The following is a 17,820-nucleotide window of genomic DNA, read 5'->3' on the forward strand; positions in this document are numbered from 1 at the left end:
CCTGGAGTTTTGAGATCGTGTCACAGACTTTGATGTTCCTTGAGTCATTCCTGAGCAGGTTTGTGAGACCAAACACGTAGGTGTCAAAGTAACACCCACGTCAATATCAAAAACGCTGCACTGTAAAATGATTACAAGCATTACTCAGTTTCTCAAAACACACTGTAGCTGCTCATAGGTGTTCATGGAAAAATGTTTTAGAAACTCGTATATTAAACTTGCCAGACCTGTGACCAAAGGTGTGTGTGAATGTTTCTGTTTCTGAAGGGAAACCAAAGCTGGCTGTACAAAATGGTATAAATTTGACCTGTTCAAAAACAAAGAGAAATGGCAATGAACCTAGGTAAATTTCAAGCATTAAATACTTTAAATACTGAAGTTATCAAACATAAATAAACTCTAACCTTCCTTAACACTGGTTTTAAAAGCAAAGAGTATTTGTAATGCACTTTTTGAAAACAACAAATCCTTTGTAGCCACCCTTCTCTTAAAATGAAAAGTGAGGCAGATTATAGAGTGCCAGTTTATCAAGCTCAGACAGAATTTCTTGTAACAATCACCACATTCACTTTATGAATTTAGTTTTTACTGAGTATACTTAACGTGAGCTATAGCCTTAAAAACAACTTGATGTAAAATCGTAATGAAAAATGTTAGATATTAGAAATGCAAGAGATTGATAAGAAAATACAGATTTTGACAAATAAAAGAAACCCCAAGAAAATCACGAAAGAAATGGCAACTTAGTTTAAAAACGTCTAAAACACAAACGTAGCTTTCATTTTATTTTCATTAAAGAACAAGAAAATCACGAAAAGGATAGCAATTTAATTGTAAAAAAAAGTTTAAAACAGCAAAGTAACTTTCATTTTAAACATTTTATTGACAGGAAAACACGAAAGAGATAGCAATTTAATTTAAAAAAACAAAGTTTAAAACAGTTGTATTTGATTTTAAACACTGTATCATCGGAAAGTTGGTCTCACGATTTGAGAAACGTATATCTCCAAATTAACAGCAGTCCAGGGCATCAGGATCATCGGGAAGAACGTGATAAACAGGCTAAGCATCTGTTTATGCTTTCTGAGAATGCCACCGCATCTCCTGTAGTCCGGGCAGGGGCCAGACCCACGCCCCCCAGCTGAACTTTTTCCAGGATCACGCAGTTGACCCGGTAATGTCCAGAGGAGCAGCTCTCTGAGCCTATCGCGTATTTAGCAGCGGTTCGGTTCCTGATAACTGCGTGCCGATTGGCCAGAAAGGCTCGAATGATCCGCTCGAAGTTCGTGCACCCGGTGGGGGTGAATGAGACGATGAGCGCAGCCTATGAGGGAAGGAAACTGGAGGATGGATTTTATGATGCTCGCAGTTAGAAAATGAATTCGTGCTGAGCTGGAGCAAACTTATTTAAACTGGCCTGGTGATGAGACTAAAACACAGAGGGACTTAAATCATCCAGATCTGGTTAATAGCTACAGTAAGTTTTAGACATTTGTCCTATTAATGTTATGACACGGTAGCTGAAAAAAGTCGAAAAGACATTCATAATTGATTTGATTGAATATTTTTTCCTGCATTTGATGTAAGCCTAGCTTGAAGAGTTGCTTTAACAGTTTGTTTAAGGGCTCAGCCATAAATTCATAACATGACAATTCCTTTTTGTTGTTTTAACTTGTGTCTCAGTGTGTTGCAGCATTTTTTTTAACAGACTATATTCTAAGTTTGCTTTTTTCCCTCCAGGTGTGACAATCTGTGGTAAAGTGGTCCTGAGCTTCGAGTGAGTCCAAGCAGCATGGGAGGTGGAGGACAGCAGACTGAGCCTGCAGAGCCAGGCAGTGGGAAAGCTTCAGGTGTTTACACCTGGGAGGAAGTGCAGAAACACTGCAGCAGAAACGACCAGTGGCTGGTGGTCAACCGAAAGGTTTATAACATCACCCAATGGGCTAAACGGCATCCAGGAGGATCTCGGGTCATCGGCCACTATGCTGGAGAGGATGCCACGGTAACATCTCTAGCCTCGCTTAAAAAAATAATCAAATAAAATCTTATTCCATGCAAATAAAGCAGTTTTTTTAGTTCCAACTCATCTTGAATATAATCAAATCTTCACTCACTTTTATCAATAGGTCAACATCCTCAGCTAAAGAATAATGTACAACATATTACAAGTTCATTATTCATTTTATTATAAAAAGCTAAATTTAAGAAACTTTGTGAACTTCATGTTTGTGTCACCTTTGTAGACACAGAAATGTACAGAAGTGGTCATCCTCTCTCTGACATTTTGTTATGAAGAAGCTTTGGTACATTTTTTTTTTTACAGTGTCACTCTGAACTTTGAATCATCGCAGGTTTGTGCTTTGGATAATTTTCACAAAGCGCGATCCAAACTCTGCCAAGTTTAATTGTCAAACAAATATCTTTACATCTTTGCATCTTTACATGCTTTGAAGAGTTTAGAATAAAATCAACGGCTGCAAGGTTTCTCCCAAGGCTTGTGGCTGCAAAGCAAGCTCCTATCATCACCCCTCCACTACCGTGCTTTACTATTCCACTTAATTCTGTATTGTTTATCATGCCTCAAAATCTCAGTTTAGACCATATTTCTCTGAAGAAAATGTTTGTTTTTTTTTTCTGGAAAACTTGATTTTCTGATCAAACTTCCAAACAATCTATACTATAGTTTTCATGACTTCCCACCCATGCTAGGCATTTCCATACACAGCATCTAGATGCTCATCTGAAGCCCCAGATGTCTTTCATGTATGAAAGACATCTGCCCTGAGACACTGATAAGATAATGACCCAGCTGGCTGCTGCACATTGACTCATTCCTTTGAAAGCACCAGGCATGTCTCTATTATCCCACACATGGCTTCCGCACTTTGGCTTTGTTTTCTGTTAAATAAATAATGAGATAGTGTAATATGTCATGTCTTGTTTATCTAAGGTTTGGCTGACCGCATTACGACTTTTTAGTATGTCTATATACAAAAACCTGGTCTGGCTTAATTTTTCTTTGCCAAATCAGCTAATTTCACAATGCAATAATAGAAATTAATAAAAAATGGTGAAAACGACAAAATAATCTTTCTAACATTAAACTTAAATAATAATGTTTTCTAATATATGCAACTATAATGTTAATAGTGAATGTAACAGCCTGTTGAGGTGTTTTCATCCAGTCCCTGCACATCTTAGATAAAAGGTCTATCTCAATAAATTAGATCATCCTTGAAAAGCTAAATTATATCATTCATTCAGTTTAAAAAGTGAAGCTAATATTATATAGATTTATTGCACACAATGATATGTATTTAAGCATGCAAATATCTGTAAACTTAGATGATGTGACTTACAACTAATGAAAACCCCCTGAAATAAAACAGTTTATCAAAAGATTAGACCAATACAAATATTTTTATTGCAAAATTGTCTTATCTTGCATACACAATCGTACGGGGAACTGTTAACATAACAGTTGTCCAACAGACAGTCATGTGGCTTATTCTCCCCATAAAATGTCATTGCTAAAGAAGTTGGGTTTTAGTACTGCCCAAAAGCATACTGATCTAACGTTCACAGGAAGTAGAAAAGTACACAAACATTACTGCAGCATAGAGAAGATTGTGAAGCAAAGCTCATTCAGAATTATAGGGTGGATTCACAAAGCATGAACTGTAACTGCTCTCAATGCTACAGGAGCCACCATATCTCAGAAACTGGCTACAAATGTTGCATTTCTTGCATTAGGCCACTTCTAAACCAGATATGATTGGGCTAAGGAGAAAAAAGACTGGACTATTCCTTAGCAATCCACAGAACTATTTTTAGATCAAAGTCAATGTTTTATTTCACTTAGAAATCAAGGTCATCGAGTCTGTAGGAGGAGTGGAGAAACACAGAATCCAAGTTGTTTGATCTCTAATTTAAAGGTTTCAAATCAGCTGTAATTTGAGGTGCCATGTCATCAGCTACTGTTTTTTTTTTTTATCAAGTCCAAGGTCAGAGCAGTCGTCCACCAGAAAATTTTACAGCACTTTGTGCTTCGTTGTGCTGACAAGCATTTCTGGTTTAATGACCATGGAATCACATGCCTGATTGGCCAGCAAACTCTCCTGACCTGATCTCCATACTGGATCTAAGGGATCTTATCAAGAGGAAGACCATGACGAGCCAACAATGCAGATTTTCTGAGGGTCATCTTTCATGACATGTGCTTTCTCAATGCCACAGTAGCTCCACAGAGTGATCACCTCCATGCCACTCCACACTGATATAAGGAAATAATTAACAATAGTAATAGTAATATAATAACCTTCTCTCATAGGTTATTATAGTTCACTCTTAAGATGTATTCCTTAATGAATCAAGTTTGATCTTTGTCCAGTGATGTCACGTGAACATTAGTGTGAACTTTAATAAACTCATCACCCCATGGCTAATATCTCTAAATATGAGTCAGACCAGCTGCAGTGTGTTTATACTCTTCTTTATTGCCATTCTAGTAAGATAATGATAACAAGAAGGAAAACTTATTTAGATATGGATTGTCACCTAAGGAACAATAATTGTTAATAGATATCCTTATTTTTCTTTTTATTTCTAAATTATAGAAAGTAAAATCAACTCTACCAAAAACAGGTTTTCACACTCACTTGTTCCTGGCAGTTACAGAAACATAAGATAAGCAATCTGCGTTCTTTTGAATGTGTCTATAATTTTCTTATTTTTCCATTTTATTCATGTCCTTAATTAAATATTAATTAAATTCCTATTTGAGAGATATTTACATGTATTGTGTCTACAGAGTTGACTAATAACCATTCTAATAACCACGTGTTTCTTGTGGTGCCATTGATGGAAATACACACTAACCAGAACTCTGTTTGTGAAATCCTGCAGTTCAAATTTTTTATTCATGACTCATTTCAGATGCGTTCTTTTAGTCCATTTAATTAACCGCAAGCTTTTTATCTCAAATATGAACAAATGCTGTGGCTACAAATAGCAAAACATTACAAAAAATATAGAAATGTTTCATACACCATAAATATAAACAAATAGCTCTGTGTTTTGTCCAGTCCCTTAGTATATCAGCTCATTTTGGTTGCTTTTGGAGGGGTGATTGTGTAAAAAAATATATGCATTTGCTTGCTCTACAGGAGGCTTTTACTGCCTTTCATCCAGATCGGAAGTTTGTGCAGAAGTTTCTGAAGCCTCTACTGGTTGGAGAGCTGGCGGTGACAGAGCCCAGTCAGGACAGGAAAAAAAACGTGAGTCTTTACATTGAAATCTGATCTGAGTTTGCAGCATCAAAACCCCATTGTTTTGAGCTGAATAACATGTTCTTAATATTCTTATTGCAACTGAAATTTTTGCTTTATTTCAACAGTTTCACATCTGAGTATAGCTGTAATAAAAACTATTTCATTCTCTGCTTCCAGGCAGCAATCATAAAGGATTTTGAAACTTTACGCACCCAGGTGGAGAAGGAAGAACTTTTTAAAGCCAAACCTTTATTCTTCTGCCTCCATCTGGGTCACATCCTGTTGCTGGAGGCCCTGGCCTGGCTGATGGTCACGTACTGGGGTACGAGCTGGACGATGACGCTATTGTGTGCACTGATGCTGGCAACATCTCAAGTAATTTAAACTCATAAATCATTTAAATTTTTTGTTGTTTAGAAACTAAATCTCATGCTAATTTACCTTCTTCTGTGCAGTCACAGGCTGGATGGCTGCAGCATGACTTTGGTCACCTTTCTGTCTTCAAGAAGTCAAAGTGGAATCATTTGGTTCACAAGTTTGTCATTGGACACTTAAAGGTGACTGCGTAGGTTTCTGCCCTTTGAATAATTTCTGCATGGATGCTAACAGAGGGATTTTATAGGGAGCTTCAGCCAACTGGTGGAACCACCGACATTTCCAGCATCACGCCAAACCAAACCTCCTCAAGAAAGATCCCGATGTCAACATGTTGGCATTCTTTGTACTGGGAAAGACTCAACCAGTGGAGGCAAGCAGCTGAAAGGAAAAATGTTTCACATGATGCAAACTGTCATATACCTGCTCACCCATCTCTGTCCTTCTCTCTGTCACAGTATGGCATTAAAAAGATCAAACACATGCCCTACAATCACCAGCACAAATACTTCTTTCTTGGTATGCTTGTTGGGAGTCATTTAAAGCTAATAATTAGAAAATTATAATAGCTTTCCAGGAATAATGAATATTTCTTTTGCAGTGGGACCTCCGCTGCTCATACCGATTTATTTTCACATGCAGATAATGAACACCATGATTACTCGTCGTGACTGGGTGGTAAGATGCCAAACACCGTGCGTTGCAGAATCATTACATAAGTTGGAATGGGATTTCAATTTAGGCCTATATAAAACACATATTTAGCCACCACACAAGATGATTGACAAATTATTCTTCACAATAAAACATTTTTTAGATAATCTGAATCTTTTGTTTTCCAGGACTTGGCTTGGTCCTTGTCGTACTACTTTCGCTATTTCTGCTGTTATTCCCCTCTGTACGGCTTTCTTGGCTCATTTGCACTCATGATGTTTGTCAGGTAAGTATTCTGAAAAAAACTGAAAAAATTTGATGGGTGAGGTCTGTTTTTGTTTGTTTTCAGTTAATTGTAAATGAGACAACCTCTGATTTTAATTTTGTCTGTTATATTTATGTTAGTTCCACAAGTGATGTTATTTCATTCTCAAATGCATCATTCTATACTAATTTGCTATTGTAAAATAATTTTCCATTTTGGGCTTTTAACCCACATGAACACCATGTTTGCTTGTTTTGCAGATTTTTAGAGAGTCACTGGTTTGTGTGGGTAACTCAGATGAATCACATACCAATGGAGATTGAGTATGAGGAGAACCAGGACTGGCTGACCATGCAGGTGCCTGCTTTATTAAAAGAAAACCATATAACTGTCATAATAAAGATTTGTATTCTGCTGATGTTGCTTGTCTGCAGAACTCAACCTTCCCAAACAATTTGGCGCCTATAATCTGCTGAGCTGCTTTGAACACAGGCTAGATAATCATTTCAATCATACAAATGATGTGGCATTGTAATGCTAATTTACTGAAAAAAATGTGTATTTATCTTTTATTTACAAGCAATTAGAATAGTTTTGATGTTTAACTAGAACTTTCGGTAATATGGCATATGTCGTAAATTGTCTTGGATGGAACTGTGCGGTTTTTTCTGCAGTTCTTCTGAAGCGTATGTCTGTTTTTAATGCAATCTTGGCAGCAGGTGGTAAACCTAATCTCACCAGATTAAGATAGGAAACTATTGATAAAGTGTAGATATTGCGGGTTAATAAATGTGCCACGAGCCTGACCAAAAGGTTTTTTGTTCTCTGCTCATTAGTCCGTCTATTGCACCCTGTAAGCTGAAGACACCCATCAATACATGATCATTGAGATGTAATCTGTTTACAAAGACTGTACACCCTAAATATTGACTTAGTTCAGGTTGATGCGTTTTACAGTGCTTTGTTTTATTGTTAGCTTTAATACACTAATTAATCTCGCCTATAAACTACAGCTACCCAGCAGATACACTAAATCAAATGATGTATCAACATATCTAGAGTCTTTTCTCATATGATCTTTTTCAGTTACAAGCCACATGCAATATTGAGCAGTCCCTGTTCAACGACTGGTTTAGTGGACACCTCAACTTCCAAATCGAACACCAGTAAGTCAAACGGTTTTGTGCGTGAAATGATTGTAAGATTTTTCAAACTCACGCAGAAAAATGCTGAGACATCACAAATGAGAACTCATCTGTTATTTATTGTCTTTTTTTTCAGTCTGTTTCCCATGATGCCGCGCCACAACTACCACCTGGTGGCCCCTCAGGTCCGTGCAATGTGTGAGAAGCACGGGGTCCCTTATGAAATTAAGTCTTTGTGGCGAGGAATGGCTGATGTAGTCAGGTAATAATTCACTGCGTGAATCAGCAAAATGTGTAAAAATAAAAATGTCCTTAGTAAATAGAAATATCATGAGAATAAATGTCTTCTTTTTATTACCTCTCATGATAGAAAACAGCTGCTTGTCAGATCCAAAATGTTTTGCAATTTACCAAAATTTTGTTTTGTCTCCCTTTTTTCTCTTTATTCTTAGCTCATTGAAAACTTCGGGGGAACTCTGGCTCGATGCGTATCTTCATAAGTGATGAAATGTTTCTAAATGGACTGAGATTTTTCTCTGTCCAATTTGCGTGGCTGAAAATCAAGTTATACCTCTGACTTTGTTGGTGTTAAAATTAGAGCTTTAGAGGGGTTTTTTTGGCCTTTTTTAATAACAGAGTTGCTGTGCTTACATAAAGCATTTATTATATATTTTTTTGATTAACCGTAGTGGAATGTGAACTGGACAATACAGTAAAATAATTTATTTTCTTGCTTAAAAAAATCTAAGAAAAAGAAATAATTTTTAATACTGACAAATATAAAAGATTTTTTTAATCAAAAACATACAATATAAAGTTTCTTCTGTCAGTCCTTCAGCTGTAACTGTGTGTGATCTTTGAATAAACAATAAAATGCTGACCTGTTCATGTACCTTCTTTTTTATTTTAGCTGTTCTACTAAACCATGCATCCTTTTTCTTAAGGATAGTTTAGTTGACAAGTGTGCTAGAAATCTGCTTTGTTGCACTTGTAATGGCTACTTTTACAGAAAAGCATCAAATCATCTTTGAGCTGCATTAAAATAGTTTCACATGTGCAAAACTGCATCTGCATCAGAAAGTTAAGAGGTTGAATTACAGTTAGAAGCGGTTTGCTTTTACCATTTCAATAAGAAACAAAAAAACTGCAGTCAGTCTGAATTTACTTCTGTTACAACAGAAGTTATTGCAGAAGTTACGACAAATTACATCTGTAAATAAGTCCTCTTTAAAGAATTTTTTTACATTTGAATATAAAACCAAATTTTATTGAAGAAATAACACAATTGCGCAGTAATTGGTAATAAAGTGTATTTTACTGCTTGGTAAAGTTTCAGAAAAGTAAATGGTGGGAGAATTATTTAAAAACTCACACAAAAACAACACTGACCACACTGCTTGCACTCAAAACATGAAACCTTGCACATTTTATAAAGCTAACGTGTTTAGACAACATCAATAAAAGTAACATTGACGAATGTATTTGAAATATGTGGACTAGTTGCGGAAGTCTTGTGTTCTATATCAGGAGACCACGGTGACATTGGCATGACTGATTGTGCACCAGCCTTATCTTTATTTCTTCAGGAAAGTTTTGCAAAGGATAAAGGTGTACATGAGTACAGTACATGATCTTACTGCATGATAAACTTGTGACCAATTAAAGAACTTTCTTAAGGTCCAGTGTGACATGGCAGGGTGAGGTAATATTGCTCCTCATTAAATTTGTTTTGGACTTTGTGAACCTTGCCAACTCGACGGTGCAAAACATCTTCAAAGCATAACTGATGCAACTGTTTGATGAACATAAATTCACAAAGCAGCACATAGAATAAAGTGGACGGAAGATAATATATGATATGTTTTTATCACCATCTATCCCGAGTCAATGCTTTGCAGAACCAACTTTTCCTGAAATGTTAGAATCATTTCCAGGGTGTTTCTTAAGTCTACCACAAACAGACTTTTAGAAATCTATTTCTATTCTCTATTGTGTTTCCCTTTTTAAACCCATTTCTGTTGTAAAGTTGCTCAAGTAAAAACCGACTGTATTCAAACCATCGGTGAATGTCAATTTCCAAATCTTGTGACAGATTCCAAATAGAATTTTTACAATCCATAGAGGCATTTTTGCTTTTTATCTTAATAATAAAATTGTACTAAGGACATGATCCAGTTTTCAAGAGAACCTAACATATAAAGTCCTTGTGATTGTTGAATTTAATAATAAATAATGTCTATTTAACAGATTTGGAGCAAATAAAAATGTCCTACTTTTACAAGAAGACAAAGGGCAATTTTATTTATGGAGAGTGAAGAAATAACAACTTTAGAAAAAGCCTAAAGAAAATATTTTTTTCTATCACTACAGCATCATTCTATTATTTCATGCTATGTAAAAGAAGCATGAACCAACCGAAATAAAAATTATATTACTTTTTTTTTTATTACCTTAAAGTTTAATTATTTAATATTTACTTCTGCAGAGTAACTTTTCATGCAGGTCATTATGTTCCCCTACAACTATCTGCAAGTTTCTAGCTTTGCAGTTCTTTGCTAAGACTCAACAGCCCATTGTTTTGACTCTCATTCTTATTATCACTAAAATGTTTTAAGCAAGTTTTAGACATTTTTCTATCAGCCACATGATCTTTGATTCCACGTGTTAAATTAATAATAAGGAGTCCAACAAAACAAGAGGTTGAAATGCTGCGTATCTGTTTATTTCAGTGAGTTACACCCAGCAGTTGCTTCACTGCATTAGTTTATCTTTTTTCTGGGAAATGTCCAGCATCTCCAAAGTTACATGAAACACACCTCCCCTGCTGGTTTTATTTTCTCTTTGCGCTCTCAGACGACCCTGTATGTTTATTGCGCCGCTGATGCCCCGACCAAGCCATCCGAAATGTATGAAAGGTGCGCGCTGATTGGTCAGAAAAACTCGAATGATACGCTCGAAGTTCGTGCTGGGGAAGGAGGGTGACTAAACAGAGGGAATGAACTGATGGCTTTTATGGTCTTTCTTATTAAAAGTTTGTCTTTGCGAGCGGAGAAAATAACGTGAACAGGTCTGTGGACGTGGCTGAAGTCCGGAGAAAAGCAACAGGAATCCGGATTGCGTAAGTTTACATTTGTTCTCTAATATCGCTTAACAGTCAGACTATGTAAAAAAAAAAGTTTTATAGCATACCCATAAACCAAATATTTAGAATGTATTATGCATGTTTAAAAAGCACCCAAAGCGGTACATTTCCTCTCCTGCGTGTATGATTTTACACAGATTTCCAGATGCATGCATGACTGTCTTTTACAAACTCTGGTAATTATTAATTATGTCGCGCCTTTTTTGTCTAACTTCATGTGTGAATGACTGGTTGTTTAGCGCACAGCTGCCTGCAGGTTCCCGGATCCAGAGGCAGAAGCAGAGAGGAGTATGGGAGTTGGAGGCCAGCAGACTGAGGCTGCAGGTGTTTTCTCCTGGGAGGAGGTCCAGAAGCACTGCAGCAGAAATGACCGGTGGTTGGTCATCAGTCGAAAGGTTTACAACATCACTCAGTGGGCCAAAAGGCACCCAGGAGGATCTCATGTCATCGGCCACTATGCCGGAGAGGATGCTACAGTAAACATGCCGCCTCTTTAATCAGAATAAAACCAGGATGCATTCATGAACTAACAGTTAACATAAAACCATAAAATATTAGCATTTCTAACAAGCTAACGTGCTGCTAAAGTGTCATTGGGACATTTACCTGATTGAGGACAATTTTCTTTGCTTAATTTTTAATTTAGCCCTGCATTTTAGTATAAACGAAAAGTAAAAACAAAAACAACAGTAACACTTTTTAACACTTTTTCACAATTATACCTCATGGAGAAACGTTTTTATCATCAGACTTTACCAGAAAGAACACCAAAGAGAAAACTGTGCCAGTGATGACTGATAGGTTTATTTTCATTCCTATCTAGCAAGGATTCAGACCAGTCGTGATTGTCTTTTCTGCAGAAACGAGGGAAGATCCCACTGAAGGCATCATAATAAAGGACCAACAAAGGGCAAAGAACTGATTAGTGGCAGATGTTGAATTAGTGAGGAGACACAGTGACCCCCTGGGTTTCAAAATTACAGACTGCGGTGAAGACAAGTCTTCAGATTTTTTTGCGGACATTTATTTATGCACAGAGCCTTAAGCTGTAGCTAAAAATGGCCCAATTTGCATAAATTGTGACAAGGTTGAAACTCCAGCTAGACGTGTAGCGGGTGGAACAACTTTATGAGGCTAAAAGGTTTTAGCTTCTGGCCTTTATAAAGGAAGGAAATACAAATCAGCCAGGGCCATCCTTCACTTACAATAGGTTCCCAAGGGAGGACTATTGTAAGTGACCCTACTGTGGGCTTTGACCCACAGTAAGGTCAGAACTGGACTCTGACCTTACTGTCAGAGTCAGTATTGAACAACATGCGCTGTCATGTTGTTGAATTCTTCAATTAGTGGTCATATAACATTTTTCTTATGACACAAATCTGACAATTATATAAAAGCCCAATATCATTTTCTTGTCACAGTTTGCCATTACAAAGCATTAAAGGTAAAGATTTTAGCACAATGATCTTTGTTTATCAGGTTGTGTCATTCATTTGTTTTTATAAATATATCATAAAAGCTGAAGGTGCAAATGAGATGGAATGAACCTAGTTCTGAAGATCATATTTTAATTATCTAAGCAGAAGTGAAAATCAGAATGTGGTGGTGTATGAAATAACATAAATTTGAGGAAAATATTTTTTGTGTTACAGGGCATTTTCTTATACTCCAAGCTGTACTAATATGATTATTCTTTTATATTTTTCAGGAGGCTTTCACAGCTTTCCATCCTGATCAAAAGTTTGTGCAGAAGTTTCTAAAGCCTCTACTGATTGGAGAGCTGGCGGCGACAGAGCCGAGTCAGGAGGGAAACAAAAATGTACAAATAATTCAAGCCTCACACGGATCTCAGATAACTAACACAATATTTACTCGTTCACAAATTATTATTATTGCTATTTCTTTTCAGAAAAGGCATTAACAAAACATCGTTACAGCTTCCCATTTCTCTGCCACAGGCAGCCATCATACAGGATTTTGAAACTTTACGCACCCAGGTGGAGAAGGAAGGACTTTTTAAAGCCAAACCTTTATTCTTCTGCCTTCATCTGAGTCATATCCTGCTACTGGAGGCTCTCGCCTGGATGATGGTATGGTACTGGGGGACAAGCTGGACTCTGACCTTACTGTGCGCTGTCATGTTGGCAACATCTCAAGTAAGTTCAACAAAGTTGCATGTCTCATGAAGATTAAATCACCTTAGATAATATAAAATATGACTTTTTTTTTGCTAGGCGCAGGCTGGATGGCTGCAGCATGACTTCGGTCACCTCTCTGTCTTCAAGAAGTCCAAGTGGAATCACCTGGTCCACAAGTTTGTTATTGGACATTTAAAGGTAACCTTTGTAGTTTTGATGTTTTAAGTTTTTTGGTAATTTTTTCCTGTTCTTAAGAGTCCTATGTTTTACAGGGAGCTGCAGCCAGCTGGTGGAATCACCTGCATTACAATCATCATGCCAAACCAAATGTCCTGAGCAAAGATCCTGATGTCAACATGTCAGGCGTCTTTGTTCTTGGATCTGTTCAACCTGTAGAGGCAAGCAGCTGGAAGATTTGTTTTAAGTATTTTGAGAAATTTGTAGCAGCTCACAAACTGTTTTCTCCTTATTTTTTCTCTCACAGTATGGCATAAAGAAGATCAAACACATGCCCTACAATCACCAGCACCAGTACTTCTTTTTATGTATGTTTGTCAGAAGTCATGGAATATGAGAAATGAGGTGAACAATTTTTCATGACAAAAAAAAAGAATCATGATAATTTACCTCTGTTTCAGTGGGGCCGCCTCTTCTCGTCCCAGTCGTCTTCAACCTGCAAAATCTAAACGTCATGATTTCTCGCCGAAGCTGGGTGGTAAGATTTTGGACCGTATGCTTTGCAGTCCATGTAATTATTTACATTTCTAAAAAAGGCACAAATGATAAAGGTTTATGCAAACATATCACTTTAATGTATTGTATTGGTACATGCCAACATTTGCTTGAATGTGTCTTAGAAGCAGTAAATTACTTCATTCTGTTGTTAAAAGTTGCATAAGTCCAAACAGTTGCTAATAAAAAATAGGAAACGTTTAAAGCTGCTATTCAATATTCTATTATATGTAATATCTAGTTTTGATCTGAAACCTTTAAGTCATTTAAAGACAACTAACAAGCTTTAATTGGAAGAGTTTGTAGCAGGTCTGAAATTCAGAAACAGACTCACATGTGAAAATTCAATAAATGAGACAAAACATCCAGTATTTTTGAAAACTATTAAATAATGTAAACCATGTTCAAGAGTATTTTTGTCTTTTTATCAGGATTTGCAAACGTAAAAACATGAGAAAAAAAATGTTTTAAACAATGAAATTGTGTATTTCCTCTTTTTTGTCATTTAAAGGATCTGGCTTGGTACTTGTTCTTTTATATTCGATATTTCTCCTGTTACGTGCCCCTATATGGCTTTTTCGGCTCTGTGGCTCTCAACCTCTTTGTTAGGTAAGAATCTGAATTGTTAAGTATTTAGTCATCTGTTGCTTACTCGTTAGTGAAAATGATTTACAAACTGTCATTAAATAGTACTTGTTATTAAGTGTTTTATATTGTTGTTAAGTCTTTTTTTTCTGAGCTCAGAGTAATTTAGACTTTCACCAAAGCAGACCATTTCCTAATCATTAACTGAACCGCAGTGTAGCTTATTTTTCTTAGCAGTGACATTCTTTTCTTAATAATTAAGAAAATAATAATGATAATGCTAATATTTAGTTAACAATTTATGTAGACATTAAATATTGTTTTTATTTTACACACAGTTTTCCTAAATTGTGGCTCTGACCCCAGATGGATCAGGCAGTTTTAACAGAACAAAAGATTCTGACCTCTGAGTCACATCTTGTTGATGTTTGTTAAATTCACATAACCTTTATGAGTGTATATTAGACCATTACATTAGGTTATCTGCTACCACAATATGTACGTTATTATTAAAGGACGTGTCTTAATAAAAAATGTCAAAAACTGCAAATGTATGAAATGCAGAATCTTTAGATGACATTTTTAAAATTGTTTATTTTGCAGGTTTTTGGAGAGTCACTGGTTTGTCTGGGTGACTCAGATGAACCATCTTCCAATGAATATAGATCATGATAAGAACAGAGACTGGATCACTATGCAGGTATGTTCTTTTTAAAAAAATCTAATTTATATTTATTAAATATATATATGTCCATAATATCTAATTTTTTCTTAGAAATGTAATGCCTGTTAACCAATATTTTAAAACACTAAGGATTACATTTCATGCTGGTAAACTGAGCATAGTGTGTCGTTTACCATCCAAACTGGCATTTAAAGTCTATAAGCTCATTTCAGAGGCTTCTGTTCATCATGCTAATTGGGATTCAGTTATTAAGAAACAAACTTTGCACTAACTTATATTCCCACTGCAGCTACTCAAAAATTCTTGACTTATTTTAGCTGAAACAATCAACTAAAAAATTATTCAGGATATTATGTTCTCACAAATTTCACAGCAACATTTTTTGCTCTGTTAGTTGTGGAAATGTTCCACTGTGGTTCAAAGAAATGTCTTGACACATGTAAAGGAGTTTGCTGTGTATTAAAAATCAATGAGGGTATATTTGTTGATTTGAATCGCCTCATTCGTCTCATCAGAAATGCGTTTCTTGTTATTTTGTACCTCTAAGTGAGGAGCATTGTTAACAAGCTAGTGCTTCTGTATCATTTTCTGTTTCAGTTACAAGCCACATGTAATATAGAGAAGTCCTTTTTCAACGACTGGTTCAGCGGACACCTCAACTTTCAAATCGAACACCAGTAAGTTGACAACCGTTTATGAAAATGCTGGCCTCTCATTTGCAAGACAAATATGGATACTAATTAGGTGACCTTTTTCCTGTTAACCTGTTGTTGCCACAAAGACACTGTCAGATATTTTAGTTGCCATTTGAAATGTTTTGCGTGACTTTAGCGATGTTAACACTTTGAGTTCTCTATTGCTTCTGATTTAATAACGCCATTCTTCAGTGGGTGGGGTATGAAATTTGGTCTTAAACTATTAGAGATTTAAAGCTCTACTATTAATCACGTTAGTTGGTTTGACTTTGATTCTTCTAATAATGTGAATCAAATTTTTTAAGTCTGTTTCCGAGAATGCCGAGGCACAACTACCACCTGGTTGCTCCGAGGGTCCGTGCGCTGTGTGACAAACATGGGATCTCTTACCAGATGAAAACGTTATGGCGAGGCATGACTGATGTCGTCAGGTAATAACTCAAACAGGATAGGCAGAAATGACACTTATTTAAACTAAATTGAAAATAATCCTTCAGCTGATTTAAAATGCATGAGCAGAGCAATGACACCAGAGGTAATCTGTCTTCATCCAGTTCACAACAACGCACTGCTTGCCTGCTCACCAGCCTGGTTGCAAACTGATGTTTTCCCATTTTTGTCCCCTTCTTGCTCTTTTTCAGTTCACTGAAAACTTCAGGTGATCTCTGGCTTGATGCCTATCTTCATAAATGAAGAGCTGCTTATAAATCAAGTGATCTTCTTTTGCATCAACAACATGTTGTGTGTTGAGAATAAAAAAAAACCTGAAAGTGCAATTAATTTAACCATTTTTGAAGATGAGGCAGTTAATGGACTGAAAAACTATTTATAGGATTTTAAATGTAAAGCTTATAGGATCATCTGAAATTATCTTTAAAATTGAAGATAATTTAAGTATTTTTAATTAAGTTATATTAATTTAAATAAGATAATTAACTAAATGTTTCTTTGGTAAACATTTCCAGTCACACTGACTGAATGTGACTGGAAATTAACTGTCTGAAATAAGACAATTAATATGATGACTTTTTTCTAATAGTAATAAGTAACATTACTGATAGAATGGTTGTCCTCTTATTGTAATCATTCTGTCATACTAAGGTTAAATATTATCAAATCTCATAACCTTCATTTTGCTTTCTTCAGTTGTAGACCTGCAAACTTTTAAAGAATTTTGTTCTTTGTTGCTCAATAAACAAGTTGTTGTCTACAACATTTAGTGTTATTACTGGAGAGGCAAACATAAGAAAGGAAGGAAGGAATTAAAGGACGGGATTTTAGCAATTATTACGAAAGTTATTAAGTGAAACAAGAGTGAAAGGATTTATGCACCCATAGTTGTTGCAAAATATTTTAGAAGTACAAATAAAACATTTTGTATTTCCTGTTTTCCTATGTGTCAAATATTTTCGTCATAAAACACAAAATTGAGTTCAATGAAACCCTGCAGAGAGATAGTCCATGCTTTAAACAAAGCATATTTTAAGTTGTTGCAAGTTTCAATTAATGGTCATGCCTACAAAAATGACAAGTTTAGCACAAATGCATAAGGAAGGACATTTTGGGGAGGTTCCCTCAAAACAAAACAAAATGAATGACATAGTGGAAAAATAACATTTGACAAGGATTTGTTCATCCGAAAAATGTATTTCCATCAAGAAAACAGTTAGGAGAGGAATCACAAGAGGTAAGGGTGAAACTTCTAAAGCACAAAAACTTGTGATTTGTTTGGTGTTTTATAAAAGTAATGTATAGTTGAGGAAATGAGCACTTTTAGAGCTTGAAGGATCATGTCTTTATTTGAAAAACGTGTAATGTGAAGCTTATATGTTTTTTTCTATTTTTACTTGTCTATCCCCTACTCATAGACAACATGATTTGAAGAGATTAAACATTATGAAGGGACACCGACATCTGCATCACAAAGCAGGTTTAGGAACTTCTCCGTTTTGCAGTTCGGACTGACAAAATTAACTTGAGACAACAAAATGCAGTTTTTCCAAGTAGGTTTTCATTTATTAATTTTAAAAAGTCATCCAGTACAAGGTGGCCCTATGTGAAAAAGTAATATCCCCCTTCATCTAGTAGCTGGTTGTGCTACCCATTGTTTGCAAAAACTGGTTAGAAGTCTCTT

At 35.9% G+C, this 17,820-nt stretch overlaps 2 protein-coding genes across 2 annotated transcripts; both read left to right on the top strand.

The window, feature by feature from the left end:
- The first annotated feature begins 1,311 nt into the window (after positions 1-1,311).
- Positions 1,312-8,423, top strand: LOC102223144 (fatty acid desaturase 2-like). The gene is made up of 13 exons (XM_005806955.3): positions 1,312-1,477; positions 1,741-2,002; positions 5,166-5,276; positions 5,448-5,645; positions 5,726-5,827; positions 5,893-6,018; positions 6,104-6,164; positions 6,247-6,323; positions 6,488-6,585; positions 6,825-6,921; positions 7,651-7,730; positions 7,846-7,971; positions 8,162-8,423. Exons 2-13 carry the CDS (start codon positions 1,793-1,795, stop codon positions 8,211-8,213), a joined length of 1,338 nt encoding a protein of 445 aa, XP_005807012.1. The 5' UTR covers positions 1,312-1,477; positions 1,741-1,792; the 3' UTR covers positions 8,214-8,423.
- Positions 8,424-10,578: 2,155 nt separating this feature from the next.
- On the top strand, positions 10,579-16,936 carry LOC102222890 (fatty acid desaturase 2-like). Its single transcript, XM_005806954.3, has 13 exons — positions 10,579-10,827; positions 11,091-11,327; positions 12,560-12,670; positions 12,810-13,007; positions 13,086-13,187; positions 13,262-13,387; positions 13,474-13,534; positions 13,628-13,704; positions 14,233-14,330; positions 14,910-15,006; positions 15,589-15,668; positions 15,992-16,117; positions 16,328-16,936. Exons 2-13 carry the CDS (start codon positions 11,142-11,144, stop codon positions 16,377-16,379), a joined length of 1,314 nt encoding a protein of 437 aa, XP_005807011.1. The 5' UTR covers positions 10,579-10,827; positions 11,091-11,141; the 3' UTR covers positions 16,380-16,936.
- The last annotated feature ends 884 nt before the right edge of the window (positions 16,937-17,820 follow it).

The sequence above is a fragment of the Xiphophorus maculatus genome, chromosome 2, assembly GCF_002775205.1.
Source record: "Xiphophorus maculatus strain JP 163 A chromosome 2, X_maculatus-5.0-male, whole genome shotgun sequence".
In the NCBI taxonomy this organism is placed as follows: domain Eukaryota; kingdom Metazoa; phylum Chordata; class Actinopteri; order Cyprinodontiformes; family Poeciliidae; genus Xiphophorus; species Xiphophorus maculatus.

Excerpts from the sequence above, each read along its gene's own strand:
- LOC102223144 (XM_005806955.3), top strand. The coding sequence starts at position 1,793 with ATGGGAGGTGGAGGACAGCAGACTGAGCCTGCAGAGCCAGGCAGTGGG. Across the intron at positions 6,324-6,487 it reads TTACTCGTCGTGACTGGGTG|GACTTGGCTTGGTCCTTGTC; the intron begins GTAAGATGCCAA and ends TTTGTTTTCCAG. Across the intron at positions 6,922-7,650 it reads AGGACTGGCTGACCATGCAG|TTACAAGCCACATGCAATAT; the intron begins GTGCCTGCTTTA and ends GATCTTTTTCAG.
- LOC102222890 (XM_005806954.3), top strand. The coding sequence starts at position 11,142 with ATGGGAGTTGGAGGCCAGCAGACTGAGGCTGCAGGTGTTTTCTCCTGG. Across the intron at positions 13,705-14,232 it reads TTTCTCGCCGAAGCTGGGTG|GATCTGGCTTGGTACTTGTT; the intron begins GTAAGATTTTGG and ends TGTCATTTAAAG. Across the intron at positions 15,669-15,991 it reads AACTTTCAAATCGAACACCA|TCTGTTTCCGAGAATGCCGA; the intron begins GTAAGTTGACAA and ends AAATTTTTTAAG.